Source organism: Colias croceus, chromosome 18 (assembly GCF_905220415.1).
Source record: "Colias croceus chromosome 18, ilColCroc2.1".
Classification (NCBI taxonomy): domain Eukaryota; kingdom Metazoa; phylum Arthropoda; class Insecta; order Lepidoptera; family Pieridae; genus Colias; species Colias croceus.
Window position 1 is genome coordinate 8,852,313 of NC_059554.1, and position 16,213 is coordinate 8,868,525.

At 33.9% G+C, this 16,213-nt stretch overlaps 2 protein-coding genes across 4 annotated transcripts; one reads left to right on the forward strand and one right to left on the reverse strand.

The window, feature by feature from the left end:
• Window positions 1-3,661, forward strand: LOC123699548. 3 transcript variants are annotated; one of them, XM_045646520.1, is made up of 4 exons: window positions 1-130; window positions 466-528; window positions 2,479-2,697; window positions 3,192-3,661. In XM_045646520.1, exons 1-4 carry the CDS (start codon window positions 73-75, stop codon window positions 3,335-3,337), a joined length of 486 nt encoding a protein of 161 aa, XP_045502476.1. In that variant the 5' UTR covers window positions 1-72; the 3' UTR covers window positions 3,338-3,661. The 3 variants fall into 3 exon arrangements, with proteins under 3 accessions (XP_045502476.1, XP_045502478.1, XP_045502477.1); XM_045646522.1 differs by lacking the exon at window positions 466-528 and having other exon boundaries at window positions 9-130; XM_045646521.1 differs by lacking the exon at window positions 466-528 and having other exon boundaries at window positions 12-130; window positions 2,443-2,697.
• Window positions 3,662-5,424: 1,763 nt separating this feature from the next.
• Window positions 5,425-15,390, reverse strand: LOC123699543 (protein arginine N-methyltransferase 1). The gene is made up of 8 exons (XM_045646515.1): window positions 15,030-15,390; window positions 14,764-14,924; window positions 13,575-13,739; window positions 13,218-13,366; window positions 8,109-8,256; window positions 7,641-7,730; window positions 6,917-7,066; window positions 5,425-6,178 (listed from the first exon to the last, which is right to left on the reverse strand). Exons 1-8 carry the CDS (start codon window positions 15,091-15,093, stop codon window positions 6,035-6,037), a joined length of 1,071 nt encoding a protein of 356 aa, XP_045502471.1. The 5' UTR covers window positions 15,094-15,390; the 3' UTR covers window positions 5,425-6,034.
• Window positions 15,391-16,213: the final 823 nt, after the last annotated feature.

Genomic DNA, 16,213 nt, shown 5'->3' on the forward strand with positions numbered 1-16,213 from the left:
TTATTTATTTACATTCGTTTCCCATCCGTGGCACGGTCACCACATATTAATTAAAAACACTAAAGTTACAAAATGGCATCTTATATGGTATCATTTTTAATAGTGATTGCTCTTATAGTTGGAACACAAGGTAAGAGCTTTAAATAATTTGTCCTAGATGATATCTATATTTGATTGTTTATATATTTATTTTACTTACTTAATAAATAATTTGTTTATAAATTTAATTTGATAATTCTTTATTGTCTACGTACTTAATGTTTTAAGCACAGAAAATATCTACCTAATGAAAAAAAATCAATAAGAATTTACTTAAGTCTCCCAATTTTAGAAAAAGCTCCTTTTAAGTAACTACGTATTAAAAATATTTTATTTAATCTTTGAAGATTATTAAACTTATCATTAACTAGATACATACATTTATTATATTTTATTTATAATTATTACCTTAATTAATTTCACTAGGTGCCCAAGATCAACCAAGTAATTATGACTTAAGCAGAAATAAAATAGGAACTAGCAGAAACGGTAACCGATCAATTTATCGATAAATCACCAAGTTCTCACTACCATTCACTTTATTTTTAAATTATCTATATTATAATAATTGTTGTCCGTTTTCCATTCATTGTGTCCATAAACTAACTGAATTTATGTTATATTCGCATTGTATATTCGCACATTCACAGGAATGTAAAAAATATAATGAAAGTTTGTCCATTTTATTATCATGTCGCTAATTCATTTTTTTAATAATGCTCGCAAATGTTTAGAATTAAAACTGAGCTTATTATTTGCTCATATGCCATCTAATCTAAGTATAAGAATCTATCATTTAAGTATATCGTGTGAATCTTAGTCACTATATCAACTAATGATAAACATGTAGTTAGCTATAAAAATATTTTTATTACATAATAAACTAATATAAATAGTAAAACATACGGTCTACTGCAAGTTGCAACCCACCGCGGGTTAAGTTAAGAATAGTTAATAATAAAAATCTATATAGTTACGTAGTGAATAATATAAATCTATCTGAGCATTAACATCCAGTTAAAACCGATTCAGCGGTTTTCAGAACAAAGCAACATGGTGTCTAATAAACGAATTATCCCCATTTAGTCTACATAATACAGCGATATAATTATAATTTGAACTTACTCAACACTGCAAGTTTTATTATCTCCGTTACTATACTATTATTATGTGTTGACATTGGTTATAGAAAACTAAATACCATAGAATAGAAAATTACATCAATGTTTATACAAATCGCGTGAATCCATGAGCGGCCTACATTGGGAAAGGTCATTATATAGTTATCACATTATTATGTTCACAAAACGATACGGTAGGTAACAGCTGATATAATATTATATTAGAGACATAAACAGACTGAAATACAAGTTTTAAGTATTATCGGAAAATCGTTAAACTATGTACTAATTACCTAGAAATTAAAAGATAATAAAGCCCTAATTAGTTTGCCTTTGTCTAGAGAGTTTTATATAGCTACCCATATTATAAATTATCTGTGATAGAGCCAAGGTTCTACTCCATATAGTAAGATATTTAAATCATGGTACATAAAATTAATATTGTACATAACAAGTGATTGTATTGAACCTTTGTACTAAAGCAACAAGTACTTAATCGTAGATATTTAAATCAGTTGATCTAAATCTTTATTAGTAAGTACTCTACTATTATAAAAAAGTATGTTTTCATGTAAAGATTTTTTTCTAATTTCCTTCATACTTCCTAGTGTTGATTTATGTTCAAGTTCAAGCAAGGTTGCACTTAAAAACGTTAATTGTTTACAATAATTACCAAAGACGCGCAGATCATAATTATAATTTTGAACGTTTCCTTGACTTTGTACCTGCTTTGCATAATATTGTAAAGAAAAACTCGTTAAAATTTACCGTAAATGTAGTCATAAACCCAGATTCATAATATTCATTATGAAAAAATATAATCATTTTGTATTTTAAGAATATGGTATTTTGGTATAGAAGTGGTAAAAAATCGTTTCATAAATTGAAAACTAATTTAAACTTTGGAAATTCATCAAAACATTTCATTAATGCATTTCATTATAAATATTTTCATAATAGTGCATCGCGCATTCATTCCACTATTTTATTTTCAATTCAAAAACACCTTCTTTCTACTTTTGTTGCTATTTTTCATGCCAGGTTCCTCATAACATTTTCTTTCATCAAATTCAGCAAGAAAATTATTACTACTTAAATAATCAACTTATTTCTTGACGCTTGCACGCACCAGTCGCAAACTGATCATTATTTTTATAGTCTGACTTGAGTCACTGAGAAATCACTGCATTCATAAAAAAATGGGGTTAACCACTGCACCTAACTGCAGATCATCACCACTAACATTCATCACCATTCATCGCACCGCACATCTCATCACCAGGTTTCGGATTAGGAGACTTATGGGACTATTTAATAGGCGCTGGCTTCGGACAATATCCTGGTCAGTACCCTGGCTACGGACAGTATCCCGGACAGTACCCTGGCCAGTATCCAGGGAATGGATTGTATCCGGGGCAGAACCAGCTTCCTGGCCCGCCAGGCGCTCACCCGGGATGCCCGCTTTGTGATTCCTCTGTCTACAGTTATTGTTCTCACAAACAAGCACATGACTCGTGCTGTTGTGAAAACCAATCTTGTAAGTATTTATTAAATACATGCGAATCTTTTTGGGCTATGTGACTCATTGGTGCCGATTTCCAATTTCTGTTTTAGTGACTCCTACTGACTATGAAATGTAGACACAATAAGGCTGTGTATTAATTTTATGAATACCTAAAAAACTAGAAAAAAAACCACTAAATTTGTAAATTAAAATTATTTTCTAAAGTAGGTAATCAATTAATAGTGTGTAGTAAAAACTTTCTTCTTATTTATTGTCTCGTAAGGGTTGATTTTTGACAAAAATGAAGTACCTAACCACTAACAGCTATGTTTGATTCGGTTGCTTCACTATTACCATTTCAAATTTTATCCAAATCGGTGCAGTAGTTACTAGTTTAGTTGTAAAAGCATAACAGACAACATACAGACTTTCGCATTTTAATTTTCAAAAGCTCTTCGTAATCTAAAAATCATTGAAAGCTCCATGCTAGATAAAAACATTATATTATATTCCTAAAAAAATTACAGATCTTCCCTTCTCCTGCCGTAAAAGGGACTGCAACTTCATCTATGCGAACTCCTGCCAAGAATACCACTTAATCACGAACTGCTGCTGCGTAGATCTTCAGAAGAGTGCGCCAGTACAAGCCGTGGTACCGGCTGTCGTTGTTTAGATTCTTTAAACTATTGTGCAGTTTTCGGAACGAATTTTTCTATTGTAAACTTTGGTAGGAATTTATTTCGCCTTTAAAAATTTAAGAGCTAATTTTGGTATCTTCATAATGCCAAATTTGCTATAATTATAAAAGTTTTGACGTCTATAAAAATAGCAAGAACTTGTTTCAATTATTTGCGAAGTTTATAAATACTAACAAAGAACAGAATTTCGTTTAAAAAACTGCACGACCTCTCTTTTTTACTCATTTTATATAAGTTAGTAAGTAAATCTAAATCCTAGCTTTAAATTAATTTTATACGAAATAAAAATCTGGAAACGCCGTGTATCTTTTTATTTTAATGGCACAATATCCATTCGTAGAAATTTCGTGTAATGAGCCTATGTGAATAAGTTTTTATAACAAAATGAAATGAACATATGAGCCTATTGCTCGGTAGATCCCTGAGCAAAAAATTTTTAATATCGCTAAAATAGTTTTTGAGTTAAATCGTAACTAACAACAAAGAAAAATCTAATATCTTTTCTCTATAATAAGGCCAAACTTAAACTTATGTTATCTTATTTCTATGGACTAAGGGATAAATAAATAAAAATAAAAATTCAATGTCATCACAGAATTTATAATTTTACTTGAAACCTTACATGCGAATACAAAGCTTATAGAGTACTTAAAACTAAATTAAGATTACAGCTAATGTTTGAGGTCGATACGTCTTAGGCTGATTCTAAAATACTTCGTTCTACGTAGCGTAGACGATTTGAACCATTCTCGTAATGCTGTCTCTTTCTATCGCACACAAATTTCATATATAAGAGCGAGATAGCATATGTACGTTGAGACAGTTACTATTTTACCATTCTTCTATTATAGTACATTTATAAACGTGTTCGTCATTCGCGTCGCCACTCGACGAATCATTCGTATAAGAGTGTCTTAACACACCACTATTCGTAAGTAGTACAGTAAATTAAGCATTACGTCAGAAAAACACTCTTAACACGAATCTTTAGGCGAATATCGAACTGTATACATATGCGTGCTCGTTATTCGCCTCGACATTCGTACGAATGTGTAAAGTGACCATTATGTTTTGTATCAATAGAAAGAGACAGCTGTAGGATATTACTTATCTTTTCACAAATATTCCGTAGTGTTTGGCATATTTAGATATTAGGAATCACTGCAATACTAATATAATATAATCAGTGTATTACACATTTTTGGATTAAAAACTTATCTATAATTATAAGTAAAAAGGTGCAGATAATACTCATTCATAAGATCAATAAGGTTATTTAGCTTAATTCTCTTTTTAGTAATCATGCCATCTCATATAAAAATGTAGTTGCTAGAATTAACTAAAAAATCGTTCCTTTTTACTTATATCATAGCAGTAATGCCTCTTTCCTTGGTCGAACTATCTTTGTGAAACCAACAATTTATTATACAGTGTAAAATGAAAAACTTATTGGTGATAAACACAAGAAACTTTAAATGTAAAAATCCCAAAGTAATTTTACTAATGAGTACAATTTATTGATGTAACACAGAAATCTATATTTATGCTACCAAAACTAGATGAGAATTATTTGTACACTAGTACAAGTTTATATTTGATACAAATTATTTTGAAGTTATTTAAAAACGAGTTTAAACCACAGTTATCTCATTTGAACCAGGATTCAGATAAAACTGCGTTTTAAATAGTGTTGAATGTATGAGATTTTTGACATTTTATTGTAATTCACAGTAATATCTAGAAATTATTATGTAAAAAATAACAGACTGAATTTTAAAGAAAGACACATACAGTGTGTGTATGTATTTTTACATCTATTTTTATTTATTCTTCCTTGACGTAAAACTTTTAGGAAAGACAATTTTTGTTAATTCATTCAAATTTAACACTTTAAAACGAAATAATGTTAATGAAGGAGCATAGTTTGATTACGAACATAGTGAGAAAGATTTAAAATTATATCTTATTAAATAAAAATGATAATCTTTGTTTGGTTTCTCAACGTGAAATCGACGGTCGACATTATTTTGTGGACATAAACATTGTATTGGATCCATTTCGGTACAGTACAGTCAGCAATTAAGTCGCGCACTTCAGTTACTTTAACATGTCCTATTCAAACATTTAATATAAAAAAATATAACTAGCGCAGACAAAAATACTTCCACTATAAATCCAACAAGCGAGTTTCATTGCACTTTATCATAAACACACTAGTACCAATTAAACAGCAAACTTAACTTGCTGACTGTACCACCAGGCACTGTTAGCACTAAAATCGACTCAATAACAAAGCCTAGAATCCTAGAAAGTTTACTGTCATGGTTTAAAGCAGGAGTATATCCAGTATTAGAAAAAGACACAAGCTACATCGTGTAGCGCCATCACTTTCCCGCATTTTAATCACTCCAACTAGGAATTTGGTATGACGTCTTAAAGCAGAATTACATACGACTACAAATCAAAGTAAAAATTGTTTTGCTGACTCTACATTACGTTAATCAAAGTAATCTGCCGACCGTACCTCATTATCACGCACGAGTGTACTATTTTTCGAGCGTAATCTGCCGACCATCGGTACCTATATTTTTGCTGACCCTACATTATGAATACAAAGTAATCTACCGACCATGCGTAATCTGCCGACCGTACCTCACACACGTGTGCATACACTAGCGCATTCTATAGTGGTTCTTCTCTTGCACCTGGCAGAGCTCGCCCTTGAACGAGATCTCGATCTCGAAGTCGAGGTCGCGGTTGTTGCGCGCATTCGGGCTCATTGAGAACGTGCCCATTATCTCTTCGCCCTTTTTCACCTGCGAATTATTATTGTTAATATTAGAATTAGAGGATACGTCCCGTAATGACAATCATGTTTAGAATAAATAAATAAATACATAAAATATTGATGTATATAATCCATACTAATATTATAAATGCGAAAGTAACTCTGTCTGTCTGTCTGTATGTTACTCAATCACGCCTTAACTACTGAACCAATTTGCATAAAATTTGGTATAGAGATATTTTGATACCCGAGAAAGGACATAGGCTACTTTTTATCCCGGGAAAATGACGCAATCCCGGAAATCCCACGGGAACGGGAACTATGCGGGTTTTTCTTTGACTGCGCGGGCGAAGCCGCGGGCGGATACCTAGTTTTTTATAAAACAATTTGTTCTATTCAATAGATTAATATACACAATAATTTAATCAAGCCCCGATTGCGACACGGCGTAGCGTAAATCTGCTTTTAAATGAGGCAAAAAGAAAACATCTCATCATTTATTGTCCTTCTCAAAAACAAAGACAACTATGTGACAGTGCAAATGGGCCACTATTTTGTACAGACGCACCGCCTGCGTGTAGTCGGTTGCGACCACTCGCTACAGAAGCGTTTGCGACGAAATAAATGAACTAATGTATCAAGTGGCTGTCGCTGGCCCCTAATGGCTGTGGTCGATGACCCGTTTGCGCCGTCCCTAACTGTCACTTCGAATCAATATGAATACAATTTTTTTTACAAAGCGTTGTGCTTTGCTTTGCCAACTTACCGTCATATACTCGTCAAAGTAGAACACGGTCTGCTTCCAATGCGTATACGCTGCCTCGGGCGCCGTGCTGAAGCCGAGCCGCTTGTGGCACTTCGTGAACTCCACGTTGAAGAACGTCACTAGCGCTTGGATGAAGTCGTTGCGGCGGACCTGCGAAAAAATGATCAATTTAGAGTTTTTTTTTTTTAACATTATATCTATAATAATCGCAACACACCTCCGTGATAGTTATTATTAATACTATAAAGCTGAAGAGTTTGTTTGTTTGAACGCGCTAATTTCAGAAACTACTGGTCCTGATTTGAAAATTTCTTTCAGTGTTAGTATCACGCTAAGACCAACAGGACTGGAGCACTGCAGGTAAAACCACAGGGCACAGCTAGTTAAGAGTATATTTAAGTGATTATATGCATAATATTTGTTCTGTAGTGCAGTTAAATACACTTATATTTTACAACTGCTGATAACAGCTAAGTTTTAGATTTTTTTATGTACAACTTGAAGTATATAAGGTCCCCATTTAAAGCTATATTCAAATAAATTAACAAAATTAACTCAAGAGAAATAGACAAGCTAAATTATACATTTATTATTGTATTCAAATTTATAATAAACATGTTAGAATTATCGAAAAAAATCATTTCAATATTATTATAATTTAACATCCATATCCAAAACCTACACCTAGTAAAATAAACATAAAATCAAAGATCCATCAACATACCTGCAGGTGGAACTTGGACTCGAAATTCAGATCTTCTTTCTTAACTGTGTACAAGTCAATTTCTTTCAGCAAACATGAGTTTGTCACCACCTTAAAAAAATGAACAAAGGAACTTATAATATGTAACTTTTGTAAGTTTGTGAGCTACCAGTTATGAAATTTTCTGTATAATGAAATATGTACAGAATGAAATAATAGAAACAATATGTACAGAATGAAATAATAGAAACAACTTCATGTGAAACTGATCCATATAAGTGGTCATATTTCTACAAAAAATCAACAGAATTATATGATAAATAATATGTATTTTTATTCAACTGTATTAGTAAACATCACCAATGTAATTGCCATTTGGGAGTCAAGTTAAATCATGTTTTTTTTCTATTGGTCTTCCCCACAACTATTGAACTGTTAAAAAAAATATTTTTTTAACTATGACAGGGTACAAATCTAACACAACAATACCTGTTTAGCATCAACAACGTCCACCAGTGGCTCCGAGATGGCCACCTTCCTGATGGAGGACATGTCGAAACCGTACACGTCATCCCACCAGTTGATCTTCTCATCCTTGTACTGACGATCTTCGATACCGCAGATGAATAGGGTACATCTGTGAAGTGAGAATATAAGTAAATTATGTTATAAAATACTAGCTTACCGCCCACACAGTCAAAGTAAAACCCACATAGTTCTTGTTCCCGTGGGACTTCCGGGATTGCGTCATTTTCCCGGGATAAAAAGTAGCCTATATCCTTTCTCGGGTATCAAAATATCTCTATACCAAATTTCATGCAAATTGGTTCAGTAGTTAAGGCGTGATTGAGTAACAGACAGACAGAGTTACTTTCGCATTTATAATATTAGTATGGATGAAACTAATTTTCAGATTAAATTTGTGAACACTGAACACCTTTGTGTAAGTATAAAGACTTTTGGTTGGAAAATGGCCAGAAAATGGTAATAATCATAATAAATTAGTTTTGTCAACTTTAATATGAATACAACAAAAATAACATTAATTGTTCACATCACATACAATAGGTGTACACAACAAAGCATCACTACATAGTATAAAGCAAAGTTGCTTCCCGCGCCTTTCCTAATGTATGTATGTATGCTTAGATCTTGAAATCTATGCAATAGATTTTATAATAATAATAAAGCCCTTTATTCTGAAATCAGTAAACAATTCAACATAATCTAACACTATACATAAATAAATTTTAGTTTATTTTACAATATGTCTCTAATTTCAGTGTGCCTGTTGGCATAGGCCTCCTCCAAAAACTTCCACTGGTTTCTGTCATTTGCCACCCTTCTCCACTTTGCACCTGCCGTCAGTTTCAGATCGTCTTCCCATTTTACTTTTTGCCTTCCTCTATTTCGTTTTCCATCTCTTGGGTACCACTCTGTTGTAGCCTTGCTCCATTTCTCATTTTTGTCACGCATCATGTGCCCTGCCCATCGCCATTTTTGTTTGTCTATTCTTTCGAGTATATCTGTCAATTTCGTTTTCGATCTTAGGGTTGTGTTTCTAATCCGATCCTGTCTTCGTGCGCCTGTCATACTTCGCTCCATTGCCCTTTGACATATGGCTAGTTTTTCCCTGAGCGATTTGGTCAATGACCAGGTCTCGCAGCCATAAGTCAGACACGGCAGTATACATGTGTTAAAAGTTTTTGTTTTTATCGCCATTCCAAGGTCTTTAGACTTCATTATTTCTTTTAGGGCCCAGTACTTTTTCCACCCAATAGCTATTCTCAGATTTATCTCTTTTATATTTTGTTCTGTGGTAGAAATAACCTGTCCCAAGTATGTGTATTGTTCGACATATTCGAGATGTTTATATCCAATTTTTATGTTCGTTTTTTGGTCATTTGTCATAAGTTTAGTTTTTTCGGCGTTCATTTTTAATCCGACTTTCAGACTTTCATTGTTTAGGCCTTGAATCATGACTTCTAAATTTTTGGGATTTTCCTCGAAAAGGACTAAGTCGTCCGCAAACCTGAGGTGGTTCAATTTTTTTCCGTTTATATTTAGACCGAAATTTTCCCAGTCTAATTTTCTGAAAATATTCTCAAGAACTGCCGAAAATAGTTTGGGTGAGAGCGGGTCGCCCTGTCTCACTCCTTTCTCTATGTTGAATTCTCTACCTAGAGACTCTAATTGGATTCTGGCTTTACTGTTTGAGTAGATTTTTGTAATGATGTTAATGTATACTGCCGGTACTCCTTGTTGTTTTAATGTCTCCCATATGTACTCGTGTTTTATGCTATCGAAGGCCTTGGCATAATCTATAAAGGCTATATATAAGGTTTTGTTGTATTCATTGTATTTTTCCAGCACCTGCTTGACTGTGTGGATATGATCTAAAGTTGAAAAACCTTTTCTGAATCCCGCCTGTTCAATCGGTTGCTGTTCGTCAAGCATTGGGGTGATTCTATTTAGTATAAGTTTTGCAAAAACCTTGTATACATTTGACATTAGGCTTATTGGCCTATAATTACCAATGTCTTCCTTATCTCCTTTTTTGTATAATAATATTATGTGGGATTTGGTCCATTGTTCTGGAATATAGCCACTTGTCAGGATCTCGTTGAATATCTTGGTCAGAACTGGTACTAACTCTTCCATTGTTCCTTTTATTAATTCGTTAGTTATTTTATCTGGCCCTGGTGCTTTGCCCATCTTTTGGCTTGTAATGGCCTGCTCCACTTCTTTCTGTAAGATGCTAGGAATAGTTTCTTCGTCATCTGTATTGCAACATTTACTAACTTTGGATGGTTCTTGTTCTGCGTATAATTGTTGATAGAAATCTGTTGCTGCATCCTTGATAGTTTTTCGCTTCGAGGTGGTCTTTGATCTCTTTTTCAGTCTTGTTATCCACTCTTTACCTGTCTCTTTTAATTCACTTAATGCTTTTTTAACGCCTCCTGTTCCTGATATATGGAATTCTAAGGTTTGTAATCTTTTCATCTTTCGGTCTTTCCTTATGTTCTCTCTTATTTTCTTGCTTAGTTCTGTTATAAATTTTATGTTTTCTTTCCCTATTTGGTTGGATATTAGTTCTTTTCTTTCATTGATTAGTTCTAGAGTTTTATCACTGAGTTGATATTTGTTGTGGTTTTGGTTTCTGTTTGTGGTCGCATATTTCTGTAGCTGTTTCTCAAGGTGACTATATTTTTCTCTCACGTTATTTGCACCACTGATCTCCATACCTTCTAGGTAATTTGTGTTAAAGCTGCTGTAGTCAGCTTTCAGCTGTTCTATCACAGAATTTTTAATATGCGTCCGGGAAGTTTTATTTGGGTGTTTTTTGAGAGAGCTTCTTACCATTCGATGATTTGTGTTGAAATTGAGCTTAGATATAACTGTGGTATCTGTAAAAGCCTTTGGGTAGCTGCTTATTACGTAGTCAATCTCGTTTTTGTAAGATCCATCCGGAGAGATCCAAGTCCACTTATTTTTTATCTTTTTCTTAAAAATTGAGTTAATCACAGTTAAGTTGTGTTCCATTAAAAAGTTGATTAGCTTCTCTCCGTTTTGACTTCTCTTTCCTTGTCCATACTTTCCAAGAACATGTTCTTCGCTGTTTTGCCTTCCACCCACCTGAGCGTTGAAATCTCCCATTAAAATTATGTGTTTGTCAGAGTTGGTTTTTACTACTAGTGAAATTTCCTCGTAAAAGGCATCTATTGCTGATTTTTCCGCTTGTTCTGTAGGTGCGTATGCTTGCATTATTGCCCATTGCTTCTTGTATCCTGGGAATTTGATGATCAGCAATGCCAGCCTTTCGGAGATACCATTTAGTTCTTGTATATATTGTTTTAGAGATTTCTTGATTATAAAGCCCACTCCTCTTTGGCCTGGCGTTTCTCCCTTTTGAAATAGAATGTAATCTTTATGCTCTTCAATTTTTTCGCCTAGTCTCCTCATTTCGCTTATGCCTAATATGTCTAGTCTTATGTCTTCTAGTGCTTTTTCCAGCTCCATCAAGCTTTCCTTTGTCCTGAGGGTTCTCACATTTAGGGTTGCTACATTGAATACTTCGCATCTTTTGGTTTGTCGGGCTGGTGACACTACAGGTCCATTTCGGATTTTATTCTGTTGTGTTTGTGTCTTTAAGTTGTATAATACTATGCTGTTGTTTCTATTTGTATTTGGAGGGTTTTGGTCTGCTTCTCCCACGGTGACCGGCCGGATTGGGATGCGATTTTTGTTTGTTTGTTTTGACGTGTTTGTGCATTTTGACATATTTTGGTTCCGGGTGCCTATGCCCATCATTAGTTTTTTGGAATTTCTGTAGGTGAAGCTGTTCTTCCATTCTTAATATATTTGAGTATGCTAGGTTTTATCACTTCCTTTGCTGAGCTTCCCGCTTGTGATAATACTGGTTCACTTTCCAGGGTCACTTTTTTCTGTATTGGTGTGTTTGGGGAGGCTGACTCACCTCGCTTTCTTTTTTCTCTGTTTTTGTCTGAAGGTTTCTTCACTACCAGTTTATCAAAGTTAATGTAGGCAATATTTCCTTTCCGTTTCTCTTCCTTTACTTGTTCCTTCAGTTGCTTCCTTATTTCTAGTACCTCCTTAGGAAAGTCCTCATTTACATAAATTCCTGGTGGGAGTTTCGACTTATTCTTAAGTATTGTATGTTTTTTCCAAATAGTTGTGACTGTAGCAACGACCGGGCGGTTTTTGTTCTGAGTCTTTTGGCCTATTCTATATATATTGCTTATCTCTTGGCTGTCCATAGGTATTCCAGTTTCGATTATAATTTCCTTTAAGTAATCTACTAACTCGTTTTCTGTTTTGCCTGATTCATCTATTCCATAGAATACTAGATTGTTCTTCCTCTTATCTTTTTCAAGCAAGTTAATTTTCTGTTCCATAGTTGCTACTTTAATTTTCAGGACTTCGTTCTCTTCTGTTAGGGATTTAAATTTTATATCTATCCCTTCCATAATGCTTTTCGTCACTGCTGTTGTTATTTCTAAAGTTTGTTGTTTCATCTTTTCCTCCATTTTCAATAATAATAGTTCTATGTTTGCATCCATTTTTGGGGTAATTTTATTTCTTGATGTGGCCACACTACTTTTGGTAGCTTTTGGAATTTGTTACTGGCAACTTCACAAGTGACGATGACGTTTGACAGTTTGATGACAGATCGTCTCTTATCTATGAAATGATCGTGATTCTCACTTTTTAGGTTGTGTTGTCAAATGAAATTTGATATTTTCTTGCCCAAACTTGTAACTTTGCACATTTTTCACTTGCGGATATTGCTTATTTGTGTTTCTGTGATACTTTTGTGACTCGGCACAACTGTTCGATCACTATTTACCACTAGTTTAAATGTTTAATTACGGAGCTTCGTGACGCACTTGTTTACAGTATGGACACCGGAACCGGAAATCGCAACAGATTTTAATGCGGTTTTATTTAAAGTTAAGATTGAGAATAAGATAAAGTTTTAATTATATTATTTATTAAGTTTTAGCCAAAGTAGGCAAAGCCATGGGCGGAAAGATAGTAAACAACAAAGCATTATCACACAAAATAACCAAGACATACCTATCAGGGAACAGCATGCCGTCCTCTTTGAGCCACTTGTCTCTTGCGTACAGCACCGTGTCCAACATGCTCTCGTAGAACAGGCAGTAGCCCATCCACTCTGAGATTATGATGTCCACCTTCTCAACTGGGAGCTCTACTTCTTCTACCTATAAATGATTAAATTTTAAATTGTTAGCGGAAACTTTAAATATCTTTATTGTATGGATGAATTGGTTTTAATATTACTTTTGTTCATCATCATGACCTTTACTACTTCAATGTTTTACAAACATAACATTAAATTATCTCTTAAATCTATAGAAACATCAAGTTTTACATTATAATAAAGAGTAGACTATCAAAAAATGAGCTTACCTTTCCCTTAACAATTTCTATAACATCACTAAGCCTATTCGCCTCAACAATCTTCCGTGCATAGTCTACAATATTGGAACACTCTACGGCGATAACTTTGGCAGCCCCAGCTTTTGCAGCGAACATTGACAGGATACCAGTCCCACAGCCAATGTCTAGTACGGTCTGTAAAATATGATTAATAATGAGTTTGATATACTAATCCCTATTAAAAAACACTATTTAAAAAAGACGTGTGTCACTCGGGGACTGCCACGGAAAAGCTACCCGTCGGAGTGGGGAGCGTGAGGATTTTTCGTTACGGAATTTCTCGATTCGGTCCCCGCGCTCAAAGCCCGCGATAGAAGCTATGCAATAGCTAAAAAATTAACTACTAACAATGTAGGAATGCCGAAACACGTGAGAGCATATATTGAAAACATAATCTCATGTATTTTATGTGGAAAGCTTAAGAGCGCTTATTCAATTTAACGCAAGTCAAAATCTCCGCGATCTATTACGATAGATCGCGGCTTGCGCTATCCTTTTACTATGAACAGCATAGGTCCACAGGAGAGCGCCGAGCAACATGTCCTCTCTCTGGAAAGGCTCGCTGCCGACTGATTTGAATCGGGTCGCGCGCAGTGTTTTATAGTACTTTTAAAAAAATTGTAGAAAAATAATAGAGGTACCTTAGTTGATTTTTTAAATTTTATCTTATAAGTAAGACATTCTTTTATTGCAATATGTATAAATTATATTCAATTAAGTCAAATATCTTGGTGAAAATAATCATTTTGTCGACTATAATTTCTAAAAAAATTCACATTGTTGTGGATTTTAATTTCGTAAGTTAGGAGTCCAAAATAAAAAAATCTTTTAACTAACTATTTTAATAAGGATTTTTGCAGTTAGTTAAAAAAATTGTGTGTTAGATCTGTCAGCAATTTCAGATATTTTTAGCTTCGAAATTGACACTAAAAGTGAAATCAAGTAATCATCGGCTCAGTTATCTTGATGGTATTCACAAATACTGTATTAATTGAAAAAAACTCTTAACTAACTACATAGACAATAAAATTTCCTAACATTATTAGTAATTCATATGTTTGTAAGATAAGTGGTTGATGGACAATCTGGTTTGAAAAATCACATATTTGAGCCAAACAGCGCACGGACCGCGTACACGGCCTTAATGAATAAAACTTACTTTTCCTTTAAATAAGTGCTTATTGTGGTACATAGCGTTTCTGTATGTAAGCGTGCGTACTTCATCCTTTAACATTTCCTCGTGTATGCCAAAATGTGCGTACGAATCGAAATAATAATCTCTGGACGTCATCTCCTCCGCTGTTACAGTTTTATCGGGTCCTACGACATTTTTAAATCATTTATAACAACTAAATGCACATAACAAAAAAGCACGTTTCCTAGACAGGACGCCGGCATTTTCTGATTCATAAGAAAGAAACATACCATTTTCCTGTAGGGGTGTGGATGCTGCTGAGGTACCTTCTTGTGCGACGTCCATGCTTTCCATTGTATTCTAATATATAGTTATTTCACAAAAGACGATTAAAGGCTTGAATATATTTATAACCTTCAAACGCCAAATTTAACTGTCACTAATCTTAAATTATATTATTTTGATAACTCATGTATAATTCCGCAGCACAACTATTATAGTTAAATTAATAGTTACATATAAAAATATCACAATCTAAGTAAATTATTAAAGCATTGAAATGCTCGATTCTATGAATTGAGCTTCTCTTCAATAAATTAAATAGAAACGAAAGAGGATGAACGAAAGCGAAACGCGAAACACTCGCGAAAATCACAGATGAAAAAGTCAACGTTATACCGAGTCACAGACTACCAAGAAATTAATACAGACTATATAATTAACATTTTATCTATTATCTATGCCCTATAAGATTTTTACTTTTTATTTAACATTTCATTATTTTTAACGTTGTATGCAAGAAGCTTATATCTAATACACTGGAGATTTCGGTATGAACATTGACGTGTTTAAGCGTCTTATTCACGGTCCATCTTGACGTACGTCCCGCCAAGGTCATACACGATGCACGACGCATATTCACGGTCCATCCCCGCTGTACGTCAGCTCAAGGCTGCCAGTGTTGCCACCGAAGTATCAAGCTACCCACCAGAAGAGACCTCTGAAACCACCAGAAATCCACTGTGCTGGATGTATAAAGAGTAAATAAATATTTTTAAAAATGTGTTTTTTTGTACTTTTTGCAGTACCTAAGAATTTTTCATTATTTTTAAATGAATTATATGAATCCAAACATTCCAAATCTAAATTTATTTCAAGAGCTCATTTTTAATTAATTTTTAATGAAGCTCGGTTTCTCTCTTCCCGCCACTTCACATTCATGACCGAAAAGACATGTATGTAAATGCTGAAGTGGCGGGAACAGAGAGTATAATATAGCTAATCATTTTTTTTAAACAAACAAATTCGTTAGGACATTTTTTTAAAATAAATTGCCATTTTTCTGCAGTGGACTTTTGCATAAAATCTTTGTTTTCAACAATTCGCCTTGGAGTTCTTTTAAAATAATAACTTCTGAATATAAACTGTCCATGTGTACTAGGTTGATCCAAAAGTAATGATAATTGGGTATTTC

Excerpts from the sequence above, each read along its gene's own strand:
- LOC123699543 (XM_045646515.1), bottom strand. The coding sequence starts at position 15,093 with ATGGAAAGCATGGACGTCGCACAAGAAGGTACCTCAGCAGCATCCACA. Across the intron at positions 14,925-15,029 it reads CACACCCCTACAGGAAAATG|GACCCGATAAAACTGTAACA; the intron begins GTATGTTTCTTT and ends AAAATGTCGTAG. Across the intron at positions 13,367-13,574 it reads TAGAAATTGTTAAGGGAAAG|GTAGAAGAAGTAGAGCTCCC; the intron begins GTAAGCTCATTT and ends AATCATTTATAG.
- LOC123699548 (XM_045646520.1), top strand. The coding sequence starts at position 73 with ATGGCATCTTATATGGTATCATTTTTAATAGTGATTGCTCTTATAGTT. Across the intron at positions 131-465 it reads TCTTATAGTTGGAACACAAG|GTGCCCAAGATCAACCAAGT; the intron begins GTAAGAGCTTTA and ends TAATTTCACTAG. Across the intron at positions 529-2,478 it reads AATAGGAACTAGCAGAAACG|GCGCTGGCTTCGGACAATAT; the intron begins GTAACCGATCAA and ends ACTATTTAATAG.